The sequence below is a fragment of the Pochonia chlamydosporia genome, chromosome 4 (assembly GCF_001653235.2).
Source record: "Pochonia chlamydosporia 170 chromosome 4, whole genome shotgun sequence".
NCBI lineage: Eukaryota > Fungi > Ascomycota > Sordariomycetes > Hypocreales > Clavicipitaceae > Pochonia > Pochonia chlamydosporia.
Genome location: NC_035793.1, coordinates 2239360 through 2263628, shown reverse-complemented (window position 1 = coordinate 2263628; position 24269 = coordinate 2239360). Strand labels below are relative to the sequence as shown.

Genomic DNA, 24269 nt, shown 5'->3' with positions numbered 1-24269 from the left:
CATTCAAAGCATTCTACTGAGAAACCGAAAAAGGAACGCCTTCAGCCCTTCTCACGGCTTTTCATCGAGTGGCTTGGTTAGTGGTGGCTGTTGTGGCTCTTCATCCTCCTTGTAGGGCGCCATCCTCAATAAGATGGTGGTCTATCACGTCTATTCATTCTCAAGCCACATGAAAACACCAAACTTTTCTACTGCTTTCGTTTATTCATGCCAAGCCACGAGGAAACATTAATTTTCTGCTTTTTACCCCTATTGCCAAGAGATGGTTATCCAGGCTCTGCCGCCTTTGCCGTATAGAATGTCTTAGCATTACCAGAAAGAGCTTTTGCAATCGACAACAGTTCACCTCAATTAGACAAAAGTTGGCAAGAAACGACAGAAATTCACTCTGGACCGCCTCGCAGCGTATAAGTAGAAAGTATTAACCTCATCTTAACCCAGCTCTACCCGAGATGGACAGAGCTTCGTTGGAGCGTGCACAGAAAACCTTCCGCGTGGCCTGATTGCTTCGAGTACGCCGCCAAACCCTCTGGCGTATTCCACGTGGTGTTTCACCAATCTGATGAACGAAATGGCAAACATTTATGGTGGTGATTGGCTACCAGGAGGCTTGTTTCGTCAGACCCCGTCAGCCACATCATTGATTCCTTTCATCGCAGCGGGCACTTATTACTGTTATGTACTCCGTACAGACTTCTCAAATTTTCAGGGCTGAACAAGATTGGAACTTGGAAATGAATACTCCATCAAACTCCCTAAACTTGCTCATCCCTCCTCTCAAAACAACTTGATACGTTTCCATGTCGGGTACTGTAAACAGGCGGAGCAAGCATGCAAGCATTGCACGTATTGCGTCATACAGCAAGCCGGTCTCTCCGGTGCCGTCCATATAGATATGACGGAACCTTTTGAACTTTTGAACTCTACCCGTATGGTTATATACTTTATTAGGCAAGTGCTTGTAGGTGAGGTCCACTTGGGATGGAAGTCAATGTGGCTGTGGCCAATTTATTGTCACCTCGCCGCCCGTACAGCTTCACATCCGCCAATTGATAAACCCGGCAATGACGAGCCGACTACCGTGCCATTGAGACCATTTTTGATTAGATTGGGTGGGCGCCAGTGGAGAAGCATGTAGTCGTGAACCGTGGGAAAGGCAGAAAAGACACCGGATCTTACCACAATCCGTTAGATTAGAGTAGGGAATCATCACATCAGCTTCCACATGAAGGTGGTCAAGGTGGTCAAGGTGGTCATGTCGCCTTTTGTTTGTCCAGCGTCCCGGTTTTAGGCTAAGTAACACGAGCACGGCACGTCGATGATCAGACCTCAACTTGGTCACTACCGAACTAAGCATATATATGCAGAAATCACCGACCTCACCTAATTTGATGGTGGAGTCATCGACATCGTGGGAGCTAAGAATTTCACCGACATATATAAGTGACGGTTGAGCATTTTTTGTTATCGACATAAATTTGAGTCGTGTCTCAGATCTCTCCCATTCCAAGCAAACTCGCCTATCCGTGAAAATCGTCCCAGTACCAACCTGGGCAGGCTGTGCTCAACAATGAGGACTCTCTGGATGGTGTCCCTTTTGGGATTTTTAAGTTCTACAACAAATGCGCGAAAGTCCGACAACTACGCTCGTCTTCTCCAGCACTTACACGGAGATGGTGCCGCCGAATTCTCCAAATATAGCGAAGCCAAGACTCCTCCAACTCTATATTCGCGAGCCAAGACTGAGGCTCCCCACCGGTTCCTGAACAATGGGACTCAAAGTGAGTTGCCAAGCCCTTCAAACTGTCGTCATTATCTCATTATCTGGTGGGGGGACTGCGATAGTAACCCAGGCTTGTCTCATTTATCCTAATTTCCTTTGCACAGAGTTCGCCGTCAATGGTACTGGTATTCCCGAGGTAGACTTCGATATCGGCGAATCGTACGCTGGTCTTTTGCCAGTTACCGACAAGAAGGAGGATCGCGATAACCTCTTCTTTTGGTTCTTCCCGACCGACAATGAAGAGCACAAGAAGAAGAAGGAGATTACCATTTGGCTCAACGGCGGGGTGAGTTTGTCTCTGATCCTCTCCAATACGCTCCCCCATGAGAGTCAAAGCAGTATGCTAACCGAGACATACACACTCACAGCCTGGGTGCTCTTCCCTCCTGGGTTTGCTTCAGGAAAATGGCCCTTTTGTCTGGCAACCCGGTACCTTGAAGCCGGTCCCCAATCCATGGAGCTGGCATCATCTCACAAACGTTGTCTGGATCGAACAACCCGTCACCGTCGGCTTCTCCACCGGTAATACCACCATTCACAATGAAGATGAGCTAGCCAAGCAATTCATGGGTTTCTGGAAGAACTTTATCGACACGTTTTGCCTGCAGGGTTACAAAGTCTACGTTGTTGGTGAGTCGTATGGCGGATACTACGCGCCTTACATCGCCAGCCACTTTGTCAATGCCAACGATACCGACTACTACGACGTTGGCGGCTTGATGGTAGTAGACGGCATCAGCTTCGACGGCGACGTGCAGTCCGAAGTGGTTGTCGAGACGTTTGTGGAGCAAAACTACAACCTCATGCCCTTTGACGACCGTTTCATGGCCACTATCCACAACACATCCGAGCATTGCGGATACAGAGACTTCATCAAGAAGTACTACGTATACCCTCCCGCTGGGGAGCAGCCTTCCTTGCTGCCGTGGCAGGAGAAGCTCCCCAACGGAACCGTCACTTACAAAGAAGGATGCGGCGGCTTGTGGGATGCAGTAAACCGACAGGCCAAGAAAGACAACCCCTGCTTCAACATTTACAATATCCTCGACCACTGCCCAGACCTATATGATCCTCTCGGCGATGACCCCTACTTCAACCGCGAGGATGTCAAGAAGGCTATTCACGCACCACTCCAGGTCCAATGGTCTCAATGTGTCAACACCGCATTCGTCAACCGTGACGAGTCTCTGCCCCCGTCCAAGTACGAGCTGCCCAATGTCATCGACAAGACCAAGAACGTCATATACGTCCAAGGCGGAACCGACTTCATCCTCCCCGCCAACGGTGTCTTGCTCGCCCTGCAGAATATGACCTGGGGCGGCAAGATGGGCTTCCAGTCTCGTCCCACGGATCCCTTTTACGTGCCCCGATTCCGGACTGGCAAACAGGGTTACGGTAGTGATCTTCCTGACAAGTCTGGTGTTGTTGGAACTTCCCACCATGAGCGTGGCCTAAGCGTCGCAGTCACAGGTCTCTCCGGCCACGAGGGTCCCGAGTACGCATCAACGTCTGCGTTTAGACAATTGGAGAAGCTGCTGGGACGAGTGCACAGTCTGAGTGATACTACGCCCTTTACGCTGCCGCAGTTGAAGAATGCCACGCAGGATGAGAAGCCCTTGGGTAAGGGGACGTTTCCTATTCCGTGGGTTTATAGTGGTTAAAGGTGGGATGCGGCGCTGTGCATGAAGGGAAGGGATTACGGGATGCACAGCATGAAGTAACGTATACTTAATGACCGTGATTAGTAAATATCACATCTCACATTTTGTTACAAATAATGATAGGAAGGGCATGATATAAGAAGGACTGCCTCCACTGGACACGAGTTGCAGCTGAGATTGCGAATCGTCGCACATGATATGAACCAGAAAATCCACCCTTTCAGGTGTTGTTCTTCCTTTTAGTTCACGGTGTAAATTCTGTGACACGAATGTATATCCTGTCGTAAAAAATGCTTGCTTTTGTATGTGATACGCGACCTTACGTACGTACAGACATGTCTCCCTATGTACAGCCAAATCTTTCCATCAACCCGCCTCTTCCCGTCCCTGGACAGGTCAATTGTCCAAAATGGGCAACAGACCCTGTTCCTGGGCCTCCTTGACAGCCTCATTGTACTCCTCAACTGCCTGTTCGTACGCAGTGTTACGCTTGGTAGCGTCACTACCGCCAAAGAGCTTCACGGCCTCATAATAGACGTTTGCGAGTTTTTCGCAAGCAGTTTTGGCTGCCACATCCTTGCATTGGAAGTATAAGCTGTATTTGATTAGATGTTAGTGCCACTACTTTGTCTCAATGCGATCCTTGTGGAATAGGAGATGACATACTCGGACTTGAAATTGAGATCAATCTTGGCCTTGTTTGGTTTTGTGAAGCGCTTCTGAACTCGGTAATTCTGGTAGCCAAAGTCGTGACGGTGGCAGCCAGGGAGGAAAGGGAATCCAAATGGGTTATCAGGGGAACTGGTGCAGCCGTCTGAAGACCAGTCCAGGGACGCGGGATCCTTCCTGTTACGACGAGTCTCAAACTCAGGAAGAGTCACAGAGAAGAGGAGCTGGTCAGTGACAGTGTTGATATCCTGGCGTTTTAGGGTGGTGACATCTGAAGTCGGTGCTGCGACGACCGTGGTGGCCAAAGCAAGAAGAAGGGCGTTGAACTTCATGATGACAGATGAAGGTAACAAGATGTTTTACTTTTCAAGAAAGAACAAGTTTGCAATAAATAAGGAGAGGAGAGAGATGTCAGAGCCTAATTGTCGAATCAACTCCCTCAACTGCAAGGGAACATGGCATTACATATACTCGGCATACTCGCACACTTCAACGACTGACGCCGCATGTCGTCGAACCGAATCCACAGCCAAGAAAGCTTGACAAGACTACTAGACAAGGTGGTTCCATCCACCACACCACGGACAATGATTCCAGAATAAGAAAAAGGCAGGCTCTTGATCAATTTCGGTTGGCGCCGTGAGATGAGAGCCTTGTCACGTCCGTCCGAACCACATGACGTCTAATTGGGGGCTGCCCAATCGAGCACACCACCTGTACGTGACGAGGCATGTTATTTGCCAATGGAAGACTTCATCTAAGCCGGTCGGGTAATCGTAGTGTGGAGTGTGTCCGGGTTTGTTGAAAGCCAAGAAAAACAAAGAGTAGAGTCGACGATACAGCCCAGCCAAGTGCCGCCCAACTATGCGGAGAGATATGACCAGGGTACCAGGGTTACGAACAGATCACGCACACATTGTCAATGTCTTACAGACAGACTAGGTGAGACAGCGTAAGTGCCCGACGGAAAGAAGCCGCGCCAAGACGGGCATTGAAGACTACGATAGGCAGGTGGATGTGGTCTTGTGTCTTTTAGCTTCTCCAGACGAAGAACCGAAGCTGGGAAAGGGAAGACTAGAAGGAGGCGAAGAGGGGAAATCAAGCGGGGAATCTAGACGAGCTGGTACAGCGATCGACAATAAAGTTGACGTGGTGATTGCTACCGGACACTATTGATAATGTATACCGGGTTAAGGGCTATGAGCAAGGCAAATGGTGAATATTGAACAAAGGTCCGAATAACGCCGAATTGTCAAACCGGTCAAACGGAGAATTGGAATTCAGACAGGAATGTGTACAGTCACAGTGCATTGCAGCTACACAATTGAGACAAAAAGAGTGGGAGACTGTTTTACTCTGTGCTCTGTACTTGAGTCGCTTTATTCCCATACAGTAATAAGTTGCGGAGGCAACAAAAATGGAAATTGAGGCTGAAAGCTCAACTCAAACATGCTCACCAACTGAGACTTGCAACCGACAAAGCAAGTTGACGTGTAAAATACTTGTCAAATTCATGCTCTTAAAGTGCATCGACATAAGCAGAGGAGACTAAGAGTCTCATGCCAAGCACAACTCCGCTATCCCGCAGACAAAAAAAAAAAAAAAAAACTTGACCATGGTGTAATTGAATTTAGCCAACCTTCACGACGGAGCTGACCACGTTGTTGCAGGAAGCTGCTGCAACCCTCCATCCACCTCGACTTCGTGGTGCCCGTTTTGTCTGATGCTCCGTCATTAATCGAGAGTTACCCTTTGATGCAGGATTCTTTGCCTAGTCCGACACCGAATGCTCCATGGCATATGCAGTGTCGGCGTCAGTGATGAGTGAATGTATGTCTTGCTGACGGACTTGCGGGCTCGGCGACGAATGGACCTGTCCTGGACAAGGTAACCATTATCTTTCCGTGTAGAAACTATATGCCGTGCTTATTTGGTTGGATATACCTGGGATGTTTAATGTGGGATCTCTCGGTTGCAGATGTTGTGGGTGTTGCTGCTCAAGAGCTGGGATATTGATCCTTGGCATGATGGGGTTCCTTTGGTGGGATTCCGCACAATTGAGTCGGGAATACCGAGTGTGTACTTTGTATGTGGTAGAAATCTTGGTATTGGGGCGAAATGTGTTGTGCCTGTTTCCTAGATTGCCAATTTATCGGAATTGTGGGAGAGGAGTCGAAGATGAATCTACCCAAGTTCTCACACAGCTGGTCGCCATCCAGTATGAGAAGGAATAATCAAGGCTCATTCACACTAAAATCCTGTTCACAGAATGAAAATGTTCAATTTGAACATGATGATTTCATTTTGTTAAATCAATAGACGACGTCAACCATATTCGCATTGAACGGCGGCTCGTGGTACTTGTTCATATTTTATTTATTCTCCAACATGATCCATGTTACGACTACGACGACTTCTCACACCACAAGTCCTACATCGGCTGTCACATCTCATCACATCACATTACATCACATCCCCTCTTCATTTCCGTCGCCGCGCTTGCACACCATCCAGCATCAAACACATATCGCTGCTTTAACCAATCTCCGAGACATTTATTCCTTCCTCATGTCTGCTATACAAACAATTGAGCTCATCTCACTGAATGAATCCTTTGGTCCATCGGTACCCATCCAGCCAAATGACGCCCATCATCCACCCCGGACAACTGATGCCATCAATCCAACTACCAGCAATGACGCCCAAACATTGGCAGAAACCCCCGACCAGGCTCGTGTCTTCCGTGCCATAGAGCCTGTAATCACATCGCCAGTTAGCCAGACGGCCCGGTTTGCGATTATCTCACTGCTAGTTACCGCCAACCTCGTCCAGGTATGATGATCACCTTGTTCGACCAGCCAGTATCGAGGACAATCACTAGACAGCCTGCAACATCTAACAGAATATGATACCCCCAACATCCAGTTCGTATCCAATTTCATCACCCTCAGCGGCGGCCTCACCTTGAGCAAACTCTTGGGCAGAAATGTAGAATCCGGGCAAGCCAACTGGATGGCCGCCTCATACTCGTACGTCCGCCTTTCCACTCGGTCGGACAAGTCGTCACGACACATACCCAATAACTTACCTAGGTATATAACAAGATTGACCAGAGCAAACACAGACTAACTCAAGGTGCATTCGTCTTGGTGTCTGGCCGCCTCGGCACCATTTACGGTCACCAACGGCTCGCTCTCATCGGACTTTTCCTCTTCGCAACCTTTTCTCTTGCCAATGGCTTCTGCAAATCCTTTGAAGCATTCATCGCTATTCGCGCTTTGAGTGGTGTTGGGGGAGGCATCTTCATGCCAAATGCCGTTACGGTACTGGCTCTCATGGTGCCGCCTGGTAGGGCGAGAAATGTGCTTCTTGGCCTCTTTGCGGCCTCACCACCTGCTGGTGGTGTCATTGGAGCCTTATTTGCAGGGCTTTGCGCAAATACAGGTGAATTCTGGGCATGGACGGTTCTGTTTGGATGCATGTAAGCCAGCCTTGGGATGCTTCGGCTCATATTACAACCTTGGCCAGACTACGGTGCTAACTCACTGAAAGAGCTGCAGTTTCGGCAATTTGCCTCCTATTACTGTTTATTATAATGCCAAATGAGAGACCTATCGACAAAGATGGCAAGATTGACTTTGTCGGAGCATTCCTTGGTTTAAGCAGTCTGATACTCTACAACATCGCTTGGAAGTAGGTATCCCCAGCTCATACCACCGCAAGAGAGATACATCATTTCCGGTATTCATTTCTAACCGTCTAACCAATCTGCAGCCAAGCCCCGTCAGTCGGATGGGCAACACCATACGAGATTGCAATTCTGATACTATCCGTCTCCCTCTTTGCCTCCTTTCTCCTCTGGGAACGATTCGTCGCGTCGGACCCCATCATGCCGTTGGCGATATTCAAAGCCCCGACATTCCTGGCAATCATCGTCGTAGTTCTATTTAGCTACATGGCGTTCGGCATCGCACTTTGGTATGCCATCTCCTGGCAGCAGGTACTACGACACATGTCCGTATTCCAGATCGGCGTCAATTTCATTCCCTTCGGTATCGGCGCTCTTGCAGCCGTTGGTCTCGCTGCCTATCTTCTCCCCCGTGTTGCCGCCAGGTGGGTGATGGCTATTGGCGTCGGAGTAGTTCTCGCTGCAAGTCTTCTGCTTGCGACTATGCCCATCAGTCAGAGTTACTGGCCGCAAACGTTTCCCGCCATGATACTATGCGGCTTCTGTCCCGACTTTGTCTACCTTGCCGCTCAGGTCATTGCGAGCAATAGTGTTGGCCGCAAATACCAGGGCGTCGCCAGTAGTTTGGTGGGAACCTTGAATTTGTATGGCGTGAGTCTGGGGTTGGGATTCGCAGGGACCATTGAGACGGAGGTGACCAAGTCGTCGCGAGGGTTGGGGCATTCTGGAAAGGGGGAAGAGGTCGCGGCTGGCTTTCGCGCGGCTCTTTATTTCAGTGCTGCTCTTGCTGCCGTCGGGTTGATCTTGAATTTTGCGTTTGTACGGCTCCCAAAGGCTGAACGTGAGGGTTGGAACGAGGAACCCGAACAAGTGGACGAGGTTGTGGTTACAGATTCGCAAGTTTTGCGAAGAGTCGGGCGTGTGTCTTCTGGTAGACCTTGATTAGGGTTTCCAACTGAAATGCAATAGTTCGCCAGGGACAGTTCTATGACTTGAAACCATGTCTATTCATACAGTACCCTCGAGCCAACCTCATGCAGTCCACTCATGGATAGCAACTAGCATCGTCAACGAAAGGTACTTTGCACTCCATTCTCATCCAAATCCTGCAGGTCGATAATCTCCTGCGCACCATTTCTATACGCCCCTTTCAACAGCCCTACCACCTCTAAAGACATCAGCGCCGCAAAAGTTGCCCAGATGAAGAAGCTGAACGCAACAATTGGCTGTGATATAGTATATATATTCTTCCAATTGTCAACAAGGTCTCCGAGTATCGACGCAATGGCTATAGAACCACCTAGCCACACTACCGTCGTGATTGCCAGTAAGAGCAGAGCCACAAGGTTGTGGAATGCATATGACAACACGAGCGGTGTAATTGCGATGAAAGCCAATGCGAGGATCGACCAGACGGTGTTGCCGAGCATAAACAGGATCGATTTTGGTGGCGTGTAGCCTTCCAGTCCATTTTCTAAACTCGTAGCTTGTTTGAATACGTTAGTTACAAAAGCAGAAGTAACAGCAGTTGATTGCGGGTTGGAGAACAAACCATAACCTGTGAGGCCGAGCTGGACGAACAAGAGTACTGCTAGAAATGCTTGTCCAATAGTGATGAAGACTGGATTCATCGTGTCAATGAACTTGCTACATGATATGCAGAGTTTCTGCCTCACTGGCATCAAATACACATGATCTTTGATGTCCTATCCTTTCGACATATAAGACTGTTGTACTTGGCAGTCCATCCCAAGCCCACAGTTGATTGCAGCCCTTCAAACAATATTGGTGGGGAATTGCCCAACATTCGCAATGACACACGCGGACAGTCCGTAAATGGTTCTTTTTCAGCGAAATTTTGGTCCAAATTACACTCTTAATCCCTGTTTGGTAGGTTTCGGAACTTGCCAGAGCAAGGGGCTCCTCCAAATGGAGAATATTCAGCGGAACATCGCAACTCCACTTTCGTATTTAGAGGCCATTGCGCCCAAGAAGCCGCGTAAGCCATGTTCACATGGCCGTAAATGATGCTTGAGAAATAGACTTGCACAGAATACACGGAAAAGTCATAATGAGCTACAATTACTCATGGCATTGCTGGTGCGGCTCTTGGCGATGTGGCGCATCACTTAGAACCTACCGATCTCGACATCAGCACTAGACCTTCTCGTGCTTGTTTATACGAAGAGGTTGTCTTTTACACACGCCGTTTACATGAGAATAGATCGACGAATCGACAGCTTTTGCCAGACATTTGAACCGTTTCGGTGCTGCCGCAAGTTATATAAGTCCTTCTTACAGTCTACATTCAGCAGATGAACTACCGAGCCAGCGGCAGATAGACCTTTGCCTTTCGAGGATTCAAAGATTAAGAAATGGAATCAAAAATTCAGATGGGAAGGCCTAGGTCTCAAGCTTCCCCGCCAGCCTACACATTACGCACGACTCCGGACGGAATACAAAAAGCCAAGCTTTGGATCCGTCTACTATCTGCAGCAATATGCGTGGTCCTGTTCGGAGCAAGCATCAAGCTCGAAGATGTGCCCGGCGTAATCATCATCTTAATGGCACCAGTACGTATATCAACGGCACGTTACGCCGATACCGTCACTGACCACCGCAGGCTGGTATAACTCTGATGTGGGATGTAGCCATGATTCTGGTTCGGTTTCTCCGCAAAAACTCGCAGGACATTCATCCTGGAACACGTGTGGGAGTTGATCTAGTCATATGGCTGGGTTTCGGAGCCGTCGCGGTCATGATGGCAGCAACATGGTCTACATGGGGATCCAACATGCCCGAGATTGAACGTGACGGCGTCAAATTCGTGCTTGTCAAAGTGGCTGTTATTCTGGCCACGATTGAAGCGTGAGTAAACCCCTTGATTAGTAGAGTTGTGGTTGGGCTAACCATGTCCGCTGATCCCAACCTCTAGATTTGTTCACATTGCTCTATTTATTATCGCTTGTCATGAGACCCATGTTCGCAATCGATACAAGAAGCTAGTTCGAAGGGTTAGGGCCGTACGGCATTGCCCAGAGGGTGGAAGCAAGGAAGATATTTCAGAAAGGTCTTGAAATTGTTTGGTATTGAAATGAAGATTGCGACGCCAGAAACCACTTCCCATGTGCTCAAGTCTTGAAGTTCGACAAACATCCGAATCATCGTGCCTGTAGTAATGAATGTGTGGCAAGCAAATATCTGATGAGCAGCCATCTCTGCAGAATTGATAAAAATCAACAAGCTTCAAACACAATCAACCTTGCCACCTCCAACTGCTCCACCAGCAACCAACACACTATGAGTATCGAATCGTAACGTCGTAGGCAGCGCTTCGCTTAGCACGGGCACGGGAAAATGCAGCAATTGATCGGAATCGGACACGGGATGATGAAGCAGAATCGACCTGGGCAAGGACCACCTCCGTCATGGCCACCCCGAAGTCTCATTTCCTCGGAGCCAGGTTGCGCTCTCTGCGGATCTAGTCGTTGTTGGTTCGCGTTAGTTGAGGACGAATCGGGACATAAGCAGACATATATCTAGGTAGTTAGACATCGCGCGACCACGACTTACCCATAGCAGCGTGCAGGCTAGGCTGGCTTGCCTCGATTGTATGTGAAGCGGTCTCGGACCCCGTTGCATGCAAAGTTGACAACTTTGCGGGGGTTGGGGCTTGCGGTGATGCTGACTCTCCCATCTTTGTGTTGGCAGGAAGGGTATCGCCTTGGACTGCAGCTTGACAGGATTGAAGAGTATGAGAACTTTGGGAATATACGTCAACGTCTGGAGAGCTGTGACGTGATGGAAGTTACAAAGTTGTCCTTGTCGATTGACAAACAAAGAGTGCCTCGTCAGCTGGGTGGCTGCTCCTGTACGTCATCACGACAGACCATGCCCCTTTAAACACCAGACCGTTAGCTTGACTGACAAAAAAGCAACTGGATGTCTGGTACTCCGCAGAGTTAAAACTGCCGGTGGAGTCAATTTTGGGCACTTTGGCGCCGCCCAGGGGTTCAAATTCGCCTTGTTTAGTGCCGCCCCTATGTTTATTCATCATGATTTATGCCACAACCGTTGGACTCCTAAATCTCCGTTTGAGACGTTGTGCCTTGGAGGCAAAAAGAGATTGGACTTCATGTTAACATATTTTGGCTATGAAAACGATTATCAGAGGAACCCGACTGCAGCTGCTTATCATTAATATTGCCGATCCATCGCATCATTGTCGCATTGTCCAAGATGACTAGGAAAGTCAACATTGAAGTCAGTCGGAATTGACTCAGCGCGACAGAGAAATATGCTCGTCTACCACCTCCTCCGCACTACCCCATACCGCGTTGCAAGTTATAAATAGTGGTTGAGCCTGGAAATCTTTAAATTTCACTACTCCAATCATTTATCAGATGCCATCATGCCACGATTTGTCTCCTCAACGAATCACGCGCGGAATAAATGCTTTCTCAACTAGATATGACCGTCGCCAGCCATACTCTCTTTGCGCGCGGATCTGACTTGCGGTTGTGTATTCAGATGTCGATATTCTGCTTTAAATGTTGAAGAATCCAACTGCCTTAAACCCGATGAGATGCATTGTCAGCAATTTCTGGTACCTGACAAGTGAAATTTATGCTTGCCGTCCACGCAATGGATCCATCTGTCAGCAGTAATTGAATACATGATTCTGCGAGGAATATTCGAAGACCCGTCACATAGAGCAAATTTTCTCTCTACCATTCGTTTCATGTCGTTTGCCTACAATGTGTCGCTCATTTTTTTTTTAATATCATATCTTGCCGCCAACGTGAAAGTCAAGAACATATATAGGTCTTGTTCGAATATCGATTGTGTTGGAGAGCCTTCCCAGAAACGTGCCCGTCTGCCCAAGAATGTCAATGACAGAGACTCATTACAGACAACGTGGTGCGGAAGTAGCAGTGGAATAATATACTAATATCACAGGTTTACCTTTGCACTTTTCTTCACCTTCCTCGGTCGATTTCATCCTTGTGAACAACGCTCATCAAGCCATTCAACCATATCATCATGGCCATCAATCAGTCAGACTTGCAACGCCCCGAGTGAGATTCCACGACCACTTTGAACTTTCTGTATGCTCAGACCATATCAATAGTTGCTGGCGAGACCTGCTGGACCTCACTGGCGTCAATATCCTCAACACCACCGAACTCGGAAGCGGTCAAGCAACAAGATCTGTGTCTATCCGTGGTAGGATATTATTTGACGGTGTACGCAGAAACAAAGAGGCATTTCTTGTGTGGTAGCACATAATGCCGCCGAAATAGAAAAGAGGAGGTCAATTCAGTAGGCAGCCGACGGGACATCTGCAGAATGAATCAATACGGGTGATCTTTTTAGAACAGCGTTGTCCGTCACCAAAAATCTTCCAGCCACGGCTTGCGCCAAACATGTCGCCGCAGATCTGTCTTCGCAGGTCGTCCAGATCGAAGTTCACTGGCATTGGTTAGAGTGCTGTTTGTGAACCGGATGCGAGGATGGTTGCGAGAAATCTATCCCCGGCCAGGTCTTCATGTCGTAAGCTCATCAGAGAGAATCGGCCCTCCATCAAGGCCTCCACAATGTCCACCAACACATTCCAAATCATCGTCGAGTTCAACTCACCAGTTTCCGTATCACAACTCTCCAACTTCTCACACGCCCAGCTATTGGTCCTTATTGGACGTGGAGCTAATATTTGAGGCTGTGCAAGTAAAGTACCAAGCTTTCTGGCGTCAACCTCCTTGCGCATTTGGTCCCTTTTTTTCGTCATTCGCTCTTGCTTTGCTCACAAGCTGCTCATGCCTTGATCAGCTCCAGACGAGCTCACTCCCCAGTCAAATCGGAAATGCGGCAAGGGAAACAGGGGTAGTTTGCGCCTTCCCGCCTTCTAGCGACCTCCATCAGCCTACCAAAATTAGCCCCGAGTGCGGACTGACCTGCTCCACATGCACTAGCAGTCCACAACTCGGCACTGGCTTCCCGACGGACCAACCGCACTTCGTAACATCACCACTTTCTTACGCTTCCAACGCCAGTCTCTGCGGCGGCGTCACTCTAGTCTTCCGTTCAAAACAGTAAATCCCTCCTTTTGAATGGTTCTTGACGGTACGACCAGCTGCGTTTCACAATTTGAGCCTGACGAGCATTGACACCTCCGTTCCAGGTTGGTTAGGAGGGTCAAGATGTTATGTCATTCCCACGGAGAGTGCTTCATGTGAAAACCAAGGTTGAGTACATTTACAACATCTCAATTGAGCCAAATAGCTATGGGAAAGCTGTTCTAGTGACTTTTGGTGCCCCGTAACTATCCTGACCGCCTCAATGATTACCATCGACCCTCGTTGCTGAGTCTCTCCTCCGCTTGATCCTGGGCGTGGCGCTTGGCCTTCTCACGATCGATATAGTCCAAGCCCTTAGTTTCAACCTCACGGTCAACGAAGGCTCCAATGACACCGGCAAGGATCTCCTTGGCCTGGGCGTGCTCAGCAGGGTGGCCTACAAGTATCGATTGTTAGCAATGTTGTCCAACGCAGGAGTGCCATATAGCCAGATTACGTACCATTGCGAGCGACGTGGTCTTCGTATGCCTTGGCAGCTTCGTACGCAGCAGCACCGCCGATAAGTTCGTGAGACCATTTGGCTTCGTGAGGACGGTTCGTCACCTGGTCGTAGGCCTGAGCCTGATCGGAATCATCTGAAGCATATTGAGCATATGCTGGGAGCTAGGAGCATTGGCAAGCAGGTGGGACTTACCATCAAACCAACCCATTGTTACTGATTTGGAATACACGTAGCTAGAAAATACTGAAAGCAACTTGTGATGAGCAAAATGGAAGATGGAAGCGAGGCACCTTCGTTGACGACAACCAGCTTTATATAAGTCAGATCCAAGGGCACAACCTGGTCATTCAGGGACCTTGCGGGGTTACAAGCAACCACCACGCAGCAGCTCAGCCCCTCGATAATGGATTCAAGATGAGGCAATGGCTTCAAGTTGTTGAAACAAGCCCCGCAGGTGAGGTGATGTGGTGGCGGAGGCACGTATCCTGCTGGATCTGGCTTTATTGGCGGCATGCTGGTGGTGGATCCTGCCTAGTCGTCGATATCGTGCGGTTAGTCGTTACCCCGTCAGATCCAGCGTCGGCTGCAACTAATGGCATGGGTCATTGGCATTTGGTTATCTCTTCTGTCCATGAGCGTCACTTGAATGATATATAGCTCAGGATGTAACTTGAAGTGTTTAAAAGTGAGCAACGATCTTGACAATAAAGACTTACACGAGGCTACCGGCTTTCAGTCTGCTGACCATTGTGGAATTTCACGGCACACAAGCTGTAAATTAACGCTTTCATACAACTAGCGGACTTTCGCATAAACTTAAGGTTGTTTATGATCCTGTTCTGATGTCAAACTTACCCATGATAGTGCTTGGGATAACTGGTGGTCTTTTCCTAATGGCATCTTAACTTCTAGGATGAACACTCGTCGGCATATGCTTTATGCAGGTCGATAACATCGCTTCTCTATCATTCCTATTCCAAGAAGAATTCAAAGTCAACAACTACTGTTTCAATCGCAGATTGGGATTGGTTCACTGTTTCTGAAGTGGTGGCTGCGTAGACTCATCATCCACATGCGAACCGGAGCATCTCAACCACTCGCCAACTTTCTTGCTCTTCCTATTACTTCTATTTGCAGGTTATTATAAATGCTACAGTGTCATACTTCTGTACCATAAATAGGATACAATCTGCGAACCGATGGCAGTTTGTCTCTGCGCCACACAGCTGCATATCAAACTCACTCGAAGGAGAATTTTGGTGAGACTCGGTAGATTCAAAACAATGGTTTGTAAAATATAACTAAATGCGTTCCAGTAACTGTTTAATCTAGCCACTGATGGCTTAAAGCCACTTAGAATCAAGTTTTGATTCGATTTGTGGCGGTTTATACGCGCTTCAAAGTCACCTAGCTGACGTGTTGCTGAACTCCATTAGGTCCAAGGCGAAGTCGATGGATCACATTCATGGCACAATGCCAGCCCCTTGGTTCCATTCTACTCCAACCATCTTGTCCTTACTCCGAGTTATTTTTCACTAAACGTGCCAGTTCATTGCCACTATGGTGATTGACATGTAACTTCTTGCATGATGAACTCTGTAACTTACCGCTCCGCTCGGCTGGTGTGTCATGAACAACATCATGGACTCATGTCGCCACGCTAAGAAATGGGAATAAGACGGCATCTCCTAGAGAAGAAAACACGCAGGTGGCCTTCAGCCATATGTATTTTGGACTCTTCGGGATTAGTGATTGAACCAAGTTCCAACCACTTTCGCAAACTACAGACAGTTTAGACTCCCACGATATTGTAGCTGGGCTGTGGCTCGTTTAATTCCCGTCGCTTAGGCTACACAGTCAACTGTATCAATCGCATTCATCCTCCAAAACTTCTGATAAATCACGGCTTTCGTCCATGGATTATATCGTGCTCGACTAGCTACTTTTGGCAAAATCTGGATTGGCAAACAAAGGACCAAGGAACTGGGCCGCTTCACCAAGAACATGTTTCGTTCCCGTTTCTCGTCAGCTTCTACGTAGGTAGAATAGAAGCTAACTTGACTCTTATCCTAGTCCAGAACGTGAGCCAGACCGTCCGTGTTACCATTCTAAAATGTGTTGCATACGAGGTAACATTCAGTGCACCCTCGTTGCAATTATTGACAAAGTCGGTCGGGCAGCATTAATGCGGCATCCCGCAGTTGAACGGAAGGAGAAATGATAAACCCAACACATTCTTACTTTGGATATTGTTACCTCCGTATTGTACGAAGTCATGGATGACTTTTAGCTCTAAATCAACCCAGCTTCAGAAATACACGATGTAGAAACACCGCCTTTTCATACATGTAGCCTTACGGGCTACTCACATCTTGAAGTTATTCCCCATTACCGATCAATTGACGTATGACAATGAACTCCCTGCAAATGAGACTCCCATCAAAAGAGGATGTCGCACTACATCTCTCGTTTCTGATGGAAACCCTGGTGACGTGACCCCCTCACTTAGACAATCCCCCACAGATCGACAAACCGAACCGCATTAGTGTCGATGCCACAGTCTGGCATGTTGTATTGCATTTCAATAATTGTTTTGTTCTTCCAAACCGTCATTGCCGTGATTCGCTCGCATAAACATCACGCATCCTCAGTCACGGATCCCTATCGAACATCCGGTTCGAGGCCCGACCACTGACTGCCGACCACAAAGCATCATCATACATGCAAACAATGGAGGGTCACCCCCCCATTTTCCATTTCCCCGCGAGCAGCAAATACCGGCCCGATGCGTCACATCGTACCCCGATCTGGACGCACCTCGTGACGTTGGCATGAACGAGCTGTTGGTGAACAGAGGCGGGGTGGTTAGAAGAGACGGTGATGAGAAATGTAAGCCTGTCTGTCATGTCGCCTTTTTGCTCTCGTCGGATCATTTACGAGCGAGATTGTTGGTGAGGGGGGTCTTCTGCAGGAGTCGAGGTCGTGCTTGCTAGCTTTCTTGCTTTTGAGCTCCAGCCAAGTTGATTTTATAAGTAGAACACCATGGCAGTCGAGTGTCTCAGTCCGGTAAGCCGCCTTTTGCACTTGGGGTTGTCTCTCCAAGGCTTGAACCAATCTATTCGAAGATATTCTTAACCTGTTCCTTTTACATCCCTCAACGCCATGGCAGTGATGCTTTCCGCCCTCTTGGGCATGGCTTTACAAGTCGCATGTAGCCCAATATCTATCAGCACTTATGGACGGATGGAGAATCTCGTCACCTTTGGCGACAGCTACACGGATGAAAACCGCTTCAGCTATTTCATCCAGAACCACAAAGCACCGCCAATAGGTGAGATGCTGCCTCCAAGCAACAGCACCGCAAGTGGTGGCTATGCATGGGGACGCTTCGTCGCCAATGCCACCGGAGCAAACTACTACAACTATGCCGTTTCAGGGGCTCAATGCACCAACAATGTTGATTCGCGAAACTTGGATGTTATAAACGGCCCGTTTCCGTCTGTGTTGGAGTATGAAATCACTGCTTTCGAGCAAGATATTCACTATCCCAAGTTGTATCCCAACAGGCTTGCTCACAATACCATATACGCGCTTTGGATCGGCACAAACGACCTAGGAATTGATGGCATTCTTGGAGATTCTCAAAAAGCAGGCACAACGATCAGTACCTACATGGACTGTATATGGAGCGTATTTGACCACATTTACAAGGCCGGTGGCAGACATTTCGTGTTATTGAATCAGGCACCTCTGGAACGGGCTCCCATGTACGCTACCCCGGGAACTGGCGGCCTTGGAAACCACCAATACTGGAAGAACAAGACTGCTTATAACATTACCCAGTACGCGAATAAGATTCTAGAGTACACGACTAACGTAAACACCATGTATGATTATGGAGCACCATTCTTCTTAAAGGTGAAGCGGCGCTGGTCTGGGGCAACATTCTCCATCTTTGACATACATTCACTCATGATGGATGTAATCGGCCGTCCTGGACAGTATCTCGACGCCCCAGCCAACGTGGTTGCACCTTTTCGGACGTGTCTAAACGGCTGTGTTGAGTCGAAGGAACCAAAATCGAGCTTCATGTGGTGAGTCCCTATCCGGGTCGCTGAAGAAAATCTCGTACAACGCATCTAGTGGGGATAAATCGCTAATACTTTGATGAAGGTACGACGAACTTCATCCTTCTGAGCGCATGGAACAGATATTTAGCAAGAACTTTATGGAGGTGGTGGAAGGCAAGTCCAAATACGGCACGTACTACAGATGATGTGCGGGTTGCGGCAGTAATGACGAACAAGACAGTGCATTTAGTATTACGAAATAGTGATTACAGCAAATATCCTTTTTTTTTTTTTTGTCTTCTTTGCAAACCGTCGTCAACCAACTCCTTGTTGTGTAGCCAATACTCATCCATTTTAGGAAACTGCATATGCGAGCACGGAGAAGAGTGACCTTCTTTCACACAACAGCAAAGAGTAACGATTGGAAAAAAGGAAAAAATATGGATCCAGGGTTCACGAGCCACAACCCAGTCCCATCTCACCGCATTATTCCCACCTGCAGACAGCCAAAGTCCTTCAAAGCATAAAGGGCCGCAAAAACAGGCAAAAAAAAAAGGTAACCAAATCAATTGCCCCGTACTGGAATCGAACCAGTGATCTTGTCATTACTAGTGACACGCTTTACCACTGAGCCAACGGGGCGTTTTTCGTGATTTGTTGAGATGGGGAGGTGCCAATGTGGTTTAAGAGGGTACAGACGGAATACGACCCACGACGGAAATGAGGGCAAAGATCTCGTAGTGTGGCCGCCACTCGCATGGGGCAGGGCTTGGGCTGGGGTCATTCTATTTTCGCGCTAGTGCTGTAGATTGTTGAATATGTAGATATGTTGTGTAGGCTGTAGGAATCCGGGAACGAGATTCAAGAATAGGATACCTTTGTAAATCGTTACACCAGGTGTTGTGCAACGAGGCTTCAATGGGGAGTACCAAAATGCCACATGTCATTGTACTTCGCAGTCAGAGGAAGTTTCTACAGTTCGATTGGTATCATTCTGTCTATGCGTCGTGTTTTTGTATCGGAACGTGGCAAACTAAGTCGTATCTTGCGCTTCCTTCTGTTTCCCAAAGTACTTCATGTATCGAAATACGTAGTGTCCCCATTTCGCATCCGGTCCCTCATTTGGCGGAGGAACTGGAGCATACTCGTCCAAATCAATGTCAAGGCATCGAATGACTTGAAACCCGCACTTCTCGTACATTGGCCACGCGGGTTCCGACGAGTGAACCCACGCAAAGACACCCTTGTCATCGCAAATGTCCGTACCCCAACGCAAAAGTGTAGAGCCTACACCGCGGCCCTGAAACTTTGGAGATACTGACAATCCAACTATAAAAAGACATCTTGTCCCTTCTGGCATCACCTCTTCCATCCATGCTTCCAAGTCGCCTCCCGTGAGGGCTTGTAATCTTTTTATGGGGTCTGACTCCTCGTCTTCCTTGATATTTTCCCTTCCTTTGCCGTCTGTGGCGTATTGCTGGTTCTTTTCTTGAGAGTCTTGTGCATCTTCTGACTTGGCAGGTGTCTCTGCAGGCTTGTCTAGGGGCAATGGTTTACCCTCTACCTTTGGCATTTCCTCGGGCTTGAAACCTCGGAACCCCCAGTTGCAGACACCCATAATTTCTCCGCTCTCACTGTCGACAACTTTGATAGCGATACAGCGTGGGTTGTGGAGCAGACCTGGAAGGCTTTCCAGTGTTATCTTGTTCATATCATAAGGCTCCTTTCCGAGATTCTTCATTTGAGTCTGGCGATCATTGACAAAGGCGTCCGCGGAGAGTCGTCCAATCTCGGGCACGTCCTCAAGGCGGACTCCGGTTATGGTGTATGTCGGCTTAGACATGGTGAAGAGGTAGCAGCAATTAGAATGAGGGGTTGAGGTATGTTCTGTCTGTGAACGGAAATTGCAACTCGTCTTTGCAGCAGTATGCGACCAGACAACCGTTTATATGTTCCTGGAATACCAGGTTGAATAGTTTCACGGCCAGTTGAGTCACTCGGTGGGCAATTTGATCATTCCAACTCTAGCGTTGCTGTTGGTGGCTGAGAAAGGTGAGAACTAAAGTGCCATATTAGGGAGGTGTTCGATAGCTTGCTTTGCGGAGTAAATGCAGAATTGTCTGGGTATATTCTAGCCCGTCTCCTTGAACATTACTAATTGCGACAACCTTGTCTTTGGACTTTAGCCCTCGGACAAAATTGAACCTCGATATGGGTATGTTTGTCGCATCGCTCAGAACTTTGACTACGGCATTGTTGGCCTCGCCGTGTCTCGGCTGCGCGGCCACACAGAGTTCAATCACTCTGTCAGTCACGGCTAAGATTCCCTCGCGGTCCTTGCTTGATCCTGCTTTGACGCGAAGTTGGAGGTGAATCTGGCCAAGAGAGGATGGAGCAAGTCTACCGGCAATAAAACGTACGGCGAGTGTTGTAGCCATTGAATAATTTGTGTCGCAAATGGCCAATAAGTCCGGGAGACGTCAACTCACAAACGCCCAATCGAGGCCAGGCTGCTCCGTAATATTTTCGAGCCAGTCAGGCAGTCTCTAATGAGAATCAAAAGCCAAATTCTGCTTGGCTGACGTCGCCTGTTTGGCCGTGCTGCAAGAAGGGTCAACGGTCTGGTCGGGTCGTGTGAGCAGCAGCACTGGTTGACTGATTGTTGATTGATTGGTGAGGTGAGGGGTAATGAATGGGAGTCTGGTGCGGCCAGACCATTGACATGTGCAAAGTTTCATATGTCTGGCTGGTACGGCGGGTATGGCTGGTATGGCTGGTCTGGTGCCAGCTTTGACTTAGTTCACACCAAGCCGGACTCTTGTCCTCTTGTCATGCTTGTCGGCCAGAGATATGAAAAGCGCCAATCCCAGCTCTGATGAACTACCGGACTTCTGATCCTTTCCAATGGCCGGGCCTCACCTGAGGCTCTGCTGTTTGGTTCGCCCAGTCCACGTCCGTATCAATCGCCTTTCGCTGCTGGACGGAGAAGCAATATCAATGAAATGGTAATATTCGGTCTGGTCCAACACCCTGGGCGACGTTGTGCAGTACAACAACGGAGACTTTGGCTAGATGCTGGTGCAAGATGCCGCCTGCGAGAATCAAGATGGCAGACAAGACGGGGACAAGGACATGGACATGGAATCTCAAGCTTGAGCCGATCTGTCCAGCTGCAGCCCAAACAGCCCCCAGGCCAAGTCTCTCCATGTCGGCTGCTTCAGGTGCCTCAGGTGCCTCAGGTGCCTCAGGTGCCTCAGGTGCCTCTCGTACCTGAAGTGCCGTGTATTCGGGGCCTCCAGTGGAGTAGTTCAGCTCTGACAGCGCCGAGTTCAGTTGCAACTGCCACATTGGTATTGGTACCGTTCGCCCTGAACGTCCCTCACTCCATTCATGTTCGTGTTTCCTATGTCAACTCTTTGTCTGCCTCAATCCCCAGCTGGGCGTCGGAACATCCCTGTTCGCCTCGAGCTGGCCCACCAACTTTTGCAACATCGACATCACCTCTTCGTCGCTTCGCCAGCTGCATGATTGCAGCCCGACTGAATCGCATCAGCATCCCGTCAAGCGCCATGGCCTCGGCGTACAGCGTGTACCATGGCGCTTCCAACAACTCCCAGTACACCATTACTGCCATGGGTCGATGGTCCAGTCTAAACAAGACTCTACCTCGTAAGCTCCCCATTGGCATTGCGACTACATATCATCACCCCAGCCGTTGCTAACCCAGAGCCAGCTGCGGACAAGATCAAGGCCCTCCACGTTTACGATTTTGATAACACTCGTATGTGAGGCCCTGCAATGCTCTTTTCTTGTGCAAAACAGCTCGACTAACCATCAACCCGAAAGTTTTCAAAACTCCCTTGCCCAACCCAGCACTCTGGGCCGGACCGACGATAGGACTGTTGGCCACGCAAGAAGCCTTTAGTAACGGCGGGTGGTGGCACGATAATCGTATTCTTGCTGCAACAGGCGAAGGTTTGGAGAAGGAAGAGCCTCGAGCGTGGGAAGGATGGTGGAATGAAAAGATCGTCCAACTAGTTCGCTTGACCATCAAGCAGCCTGACGCTTTGTGCGTCTTGTTAACTGGTCGCTCCGAAAAGGGCTTTAGCGAACTGGTCAAGAAGATGGTTGCTGCCAAGGGCCTTGACTTCGACCTTGTTAGTCTCAAGCCTCAGGTCAGCCCTACAAACCAGCGCTTTCAAAACACCATGCACTTTAAGCAGCTGTTCCTGAATGCTCTCATGGAGACATACAAGGGCGCTACAGAGATCAAAGTATACGAAGACCGACCGAAACATACAGTTGGATTCCGCGAGTTTTTTGTTGAATACAACCGCCGACAAACCGTCTCTCCGACTCGCGGCCCCATCGACGCCGAGGTAATCCAAGTTGCTGATACTTCAACCACCTTGGATCCTGTAATCGAAGTTGCCGAAGTACAGCATATGATCAATATTCACAACGAGGCCATCACGCGGCAGCCCATGCACCTACGACAAAACAGGCTACAAATCAAAAAGACGGTGTTCTTCACGAGTTACATGATTGGCCCAGAAGACAGCAAGAAGCTCATGAACCTCGTCCAAATACCCTCCGATATACCTGGCAACGACATCAAGATTCATGCCAACAATATATTGATTTGTCCCAGGCCTTGCCCCGCGAGCATTCTCGACAAGGTTGGTGGCATGGGAAGGAAAATGCTGTGGGAGGTAACAGGCACCGCTTGCTACGACAACAGTATCTGGGCGGCGTGCGTACGCCCCGTACCTCCGACGGCAATCTACCATACGGACAATCCAGTCCCGTTGGTAGTCCTAGCCCTCAAGAAAGGCGCTCGGCCAGTGGATGCTGGGAAAATTGCCAACTGGCAGTCGCTGCCCGCTGGCAAATCATTTGTTTTCGAGGCTACAGTCGGCGAAAAGGCCGTTTTACGCGTGGAGGATGAAGACCCCAGAGAAGACGAATACGAAAGCTTGTTTGGGAACAAGCCCTCCAAGAGAAAGCATGCTGGCGAGGATGGCTGGACTGCTAACAACACTCACGGACAGTACGGTGGACGCAATGAATCAAGAGGATATCATTCAGGCAGCCGTGGTGGAGGTCGCGGTAGAGCCCACTCCTCTCGAGGCTTTCGCGGCGGTGCCAGAGGAGGTGGTCGGGGTGGTGGAAGAGGCAGAGGTGGTGGGCATCACTACCGATCTTTGGACGACGTTGAGCCTAAGAATCCGCAGGGCGGATATGGTCCGCATGTTAGCTACGATGACGCTTACCCGTCTCTAAACCAACAACAACCCCCTCAGGCACCACCAACAGGTCCAAAGGCCTCACTCGGTCGCGGAGGGACACACCAGGGACGTGGCGGAGGTCGCGGAGGTGGTCGAGGAAGTGGCCGTCCGATGGGCGGAGGCCAATCTGCGAATAATACGGACTTGCAAAACTACTACTAGTGGTGAGGACAGCGGTTATATCTGGTTGGACCGTGTATTTGATGAGGGAAATAAAGGGAGCATGAATTTTCCTTTTTAATTTATTCGGCGTCCGGGAGTAATTCGATATCATCGAATTTGAGGTTAGGCATATGGCGGAATTGATGGAATTGGACGTCATGTTACGCAAAGATGTCGACCATGTAGGCTAGGTCATGGCACTATGTATGGATTCTGTATATATCAACCTTCTAGAGAGTCAGATCATAAGAGAGATCAAAGAAGCACTGTAACTTTTGCGCAATTGGAGTAAAGTAAACACTCAAGAGGGTATTGTCAGGTCTCACGTTATTGACTTTTATAGAGATAATATTAACTACTCCCAGCCTC

At 48.9% G+C, this 24269-nt stretch overlaps 9 protein-coding genes and 1 non-coding gene across 10 annotated transcripts; 5 read left to right on the top strand and 5 right to left on the bottom strand.

The window, feature by feature from the left end:
- Positions 1–1570: 1570 nt before the first annotated feature.
- Positions 1571–3444, top strand: VFPPC_08113 (serine carboxypeptidase; the record flags this gene model as incomplete). The annotated part of the gene is made up of 3 exons (XM_018286875.1): positions 1571–1781; positions 1888–2069; positions 2152–3444. 3 exons carry the CDS (start codon positions 1571–1573, stop codon positions 3442–3444), a joined length of 1686 nt encoding a protein of 561 aa, XP_018143664.1.
- Positions 3445–3840: 396 nt separating this feature from the next.
- VFPPC_08112 (phospholipase A2) lies at positions 3841–4445 on the bottom strand (the record flags this gene model as incomplete). The annotated part of the gene is made up of 2 exons (XM_018286874.1): positions 3841–4039; positions 4111–4445. 2 exons carry the CDS (start codon positions 4443–4445, stop codon positions 3841–3843), a joined length of 534 nt encoding a protein of 177 aa, XP_018143663.1.
- Positions 4446–6681: 2236 nt separating this feature from the next.
- Positions 6682–8743, top strand: VFPPC_08111 (efflux pump antibiotic resistance protein; the record flags this gene model as incomplete). The annotated part of the gene is made up of 5 exons (XM_018286873.1): positions 6682–6945; positions 7039–7142; positions 7238–7594; positions 7666–7806; positions 7888–8743. The coding sequence occupies 5 exons, from the start codon at positions 6682–6684 to the stop codon at positions 8741–8743; spliced, it is 1722 nt and encodes a 573-aa protein (XP_018143662.1).
- Positions 8744–10176: 1433 nt separating this feature from the next.
- On the top strand, positions 10177–10878 carry VFPPC_08110 (hypothetical protein; the record flags this gene model as incomplete). Its single annotated transcript, XM_018286872.1, has 3 exons — positions 10177–10374; positions 10425–10669; positions 10737–10878. The coding sequence occupies 3 exons, from the start codon at positions 10177–10179 to the stop codon at positions 10876–10878; spliced, it is 585 nt and encodes a 194-aa protein (XP_018143661.1).
- Positions 10879–13283: 2405 nt separating this feature from the next.
- On the bottom strand, positions 13284–13589 carry VFPPC_17847 (hypothetical protein; the record flags this gene model as incomplete). Its single annotated transcript, XM_022429523.1, has 1 exon — positions 13284–13589. One exon carries the CDS (start codon positions 13587–13589, stop codon positions 13284–13286), a length of 306 nt encoding a protein of 101 aa, XP_022285423.1.
- Positions 13590–14144: 555 nt separating this feature from the next.
- Positions 14145–14588, bottom strand: VFPPC_08109 (CipC1 protein, concanamycin induced protein C; the record flags this gene model as incomplete). The annotated part of the gene is made up of 3 exons (XM_018286871.1): positions 14145–14314; positions 14379–14513; positions 14573–14588. The coding sequence occupies 3 exons, from the start codon at positions 14586–14588 to the stop codon at positions 14145–14147; spliced, it is 321 nt and encodes a 106-aa protein (XP_018143660.1).
- Positions 14589–17542: 2954 nt separating this feature from the next.
- VFPPC_08108 (acetyl esterase) lies at positions 17543–18656 on the top strand (the record flags this gene model as incomplete). The annotated part of the gene is made up of 2 exons (XM_018286870.1): positions 17543–18474; positions 18554–18656. The coding sequence occupies 2 exons, from the start codon at positions 17543–17545 to the stop codon at positions 18654–18656; spliced, it is 1035 nt and encodes a 344-aa protein (XP_018143659.1).
- A 364-nt stretch (positions 18657–19020) lies between these two features.
- Positions 19021–19092, bottom strand: VFPPC_17278. Its single transcript has one exon. It is a non-coding gene; the product is annotated as a tRNA-Thr (tRNA).
- Positions 19093–19483: 391 nt separating this feature from the next.
- Positions 19484–20293, bottom strand: VFPPC_08106 (GNAT family acetyltransferase; the record flags this gene model as incomplete). The annotated part of the gene is made up of 1 exon (XM_018286869.1): positions 19484–20293. The coding sequence occupies one exon, from the start codon at positions 20291–20293 to the stop codon at positions 19484–19486; it is 810 nt and encodes a 269-aa protein (XP_018143658.1).
- Positions 20294–22019: 1726 nt separating this feature from the next.
- VFPPC_08105 (hypothetical protein) lies at positions 22020–23900 on the top strand (the record flags this gene model as incomplete). The annotated part of the gene is made up of 3 exons (XM_018286868.1): positions 22020–22119; positions 22184–22231; positions 22297–23900. The coding sequence occupies 3 exons, from the start codon at positions 22020–22022 to the stop codon at positions 23898–23900; spliced, it is 1752 nt and encodes a 583-aa protein (XP_018143657.1).
- Between the last annotated feature and the right edge of the window lie 369 nt (positions 23901–24269).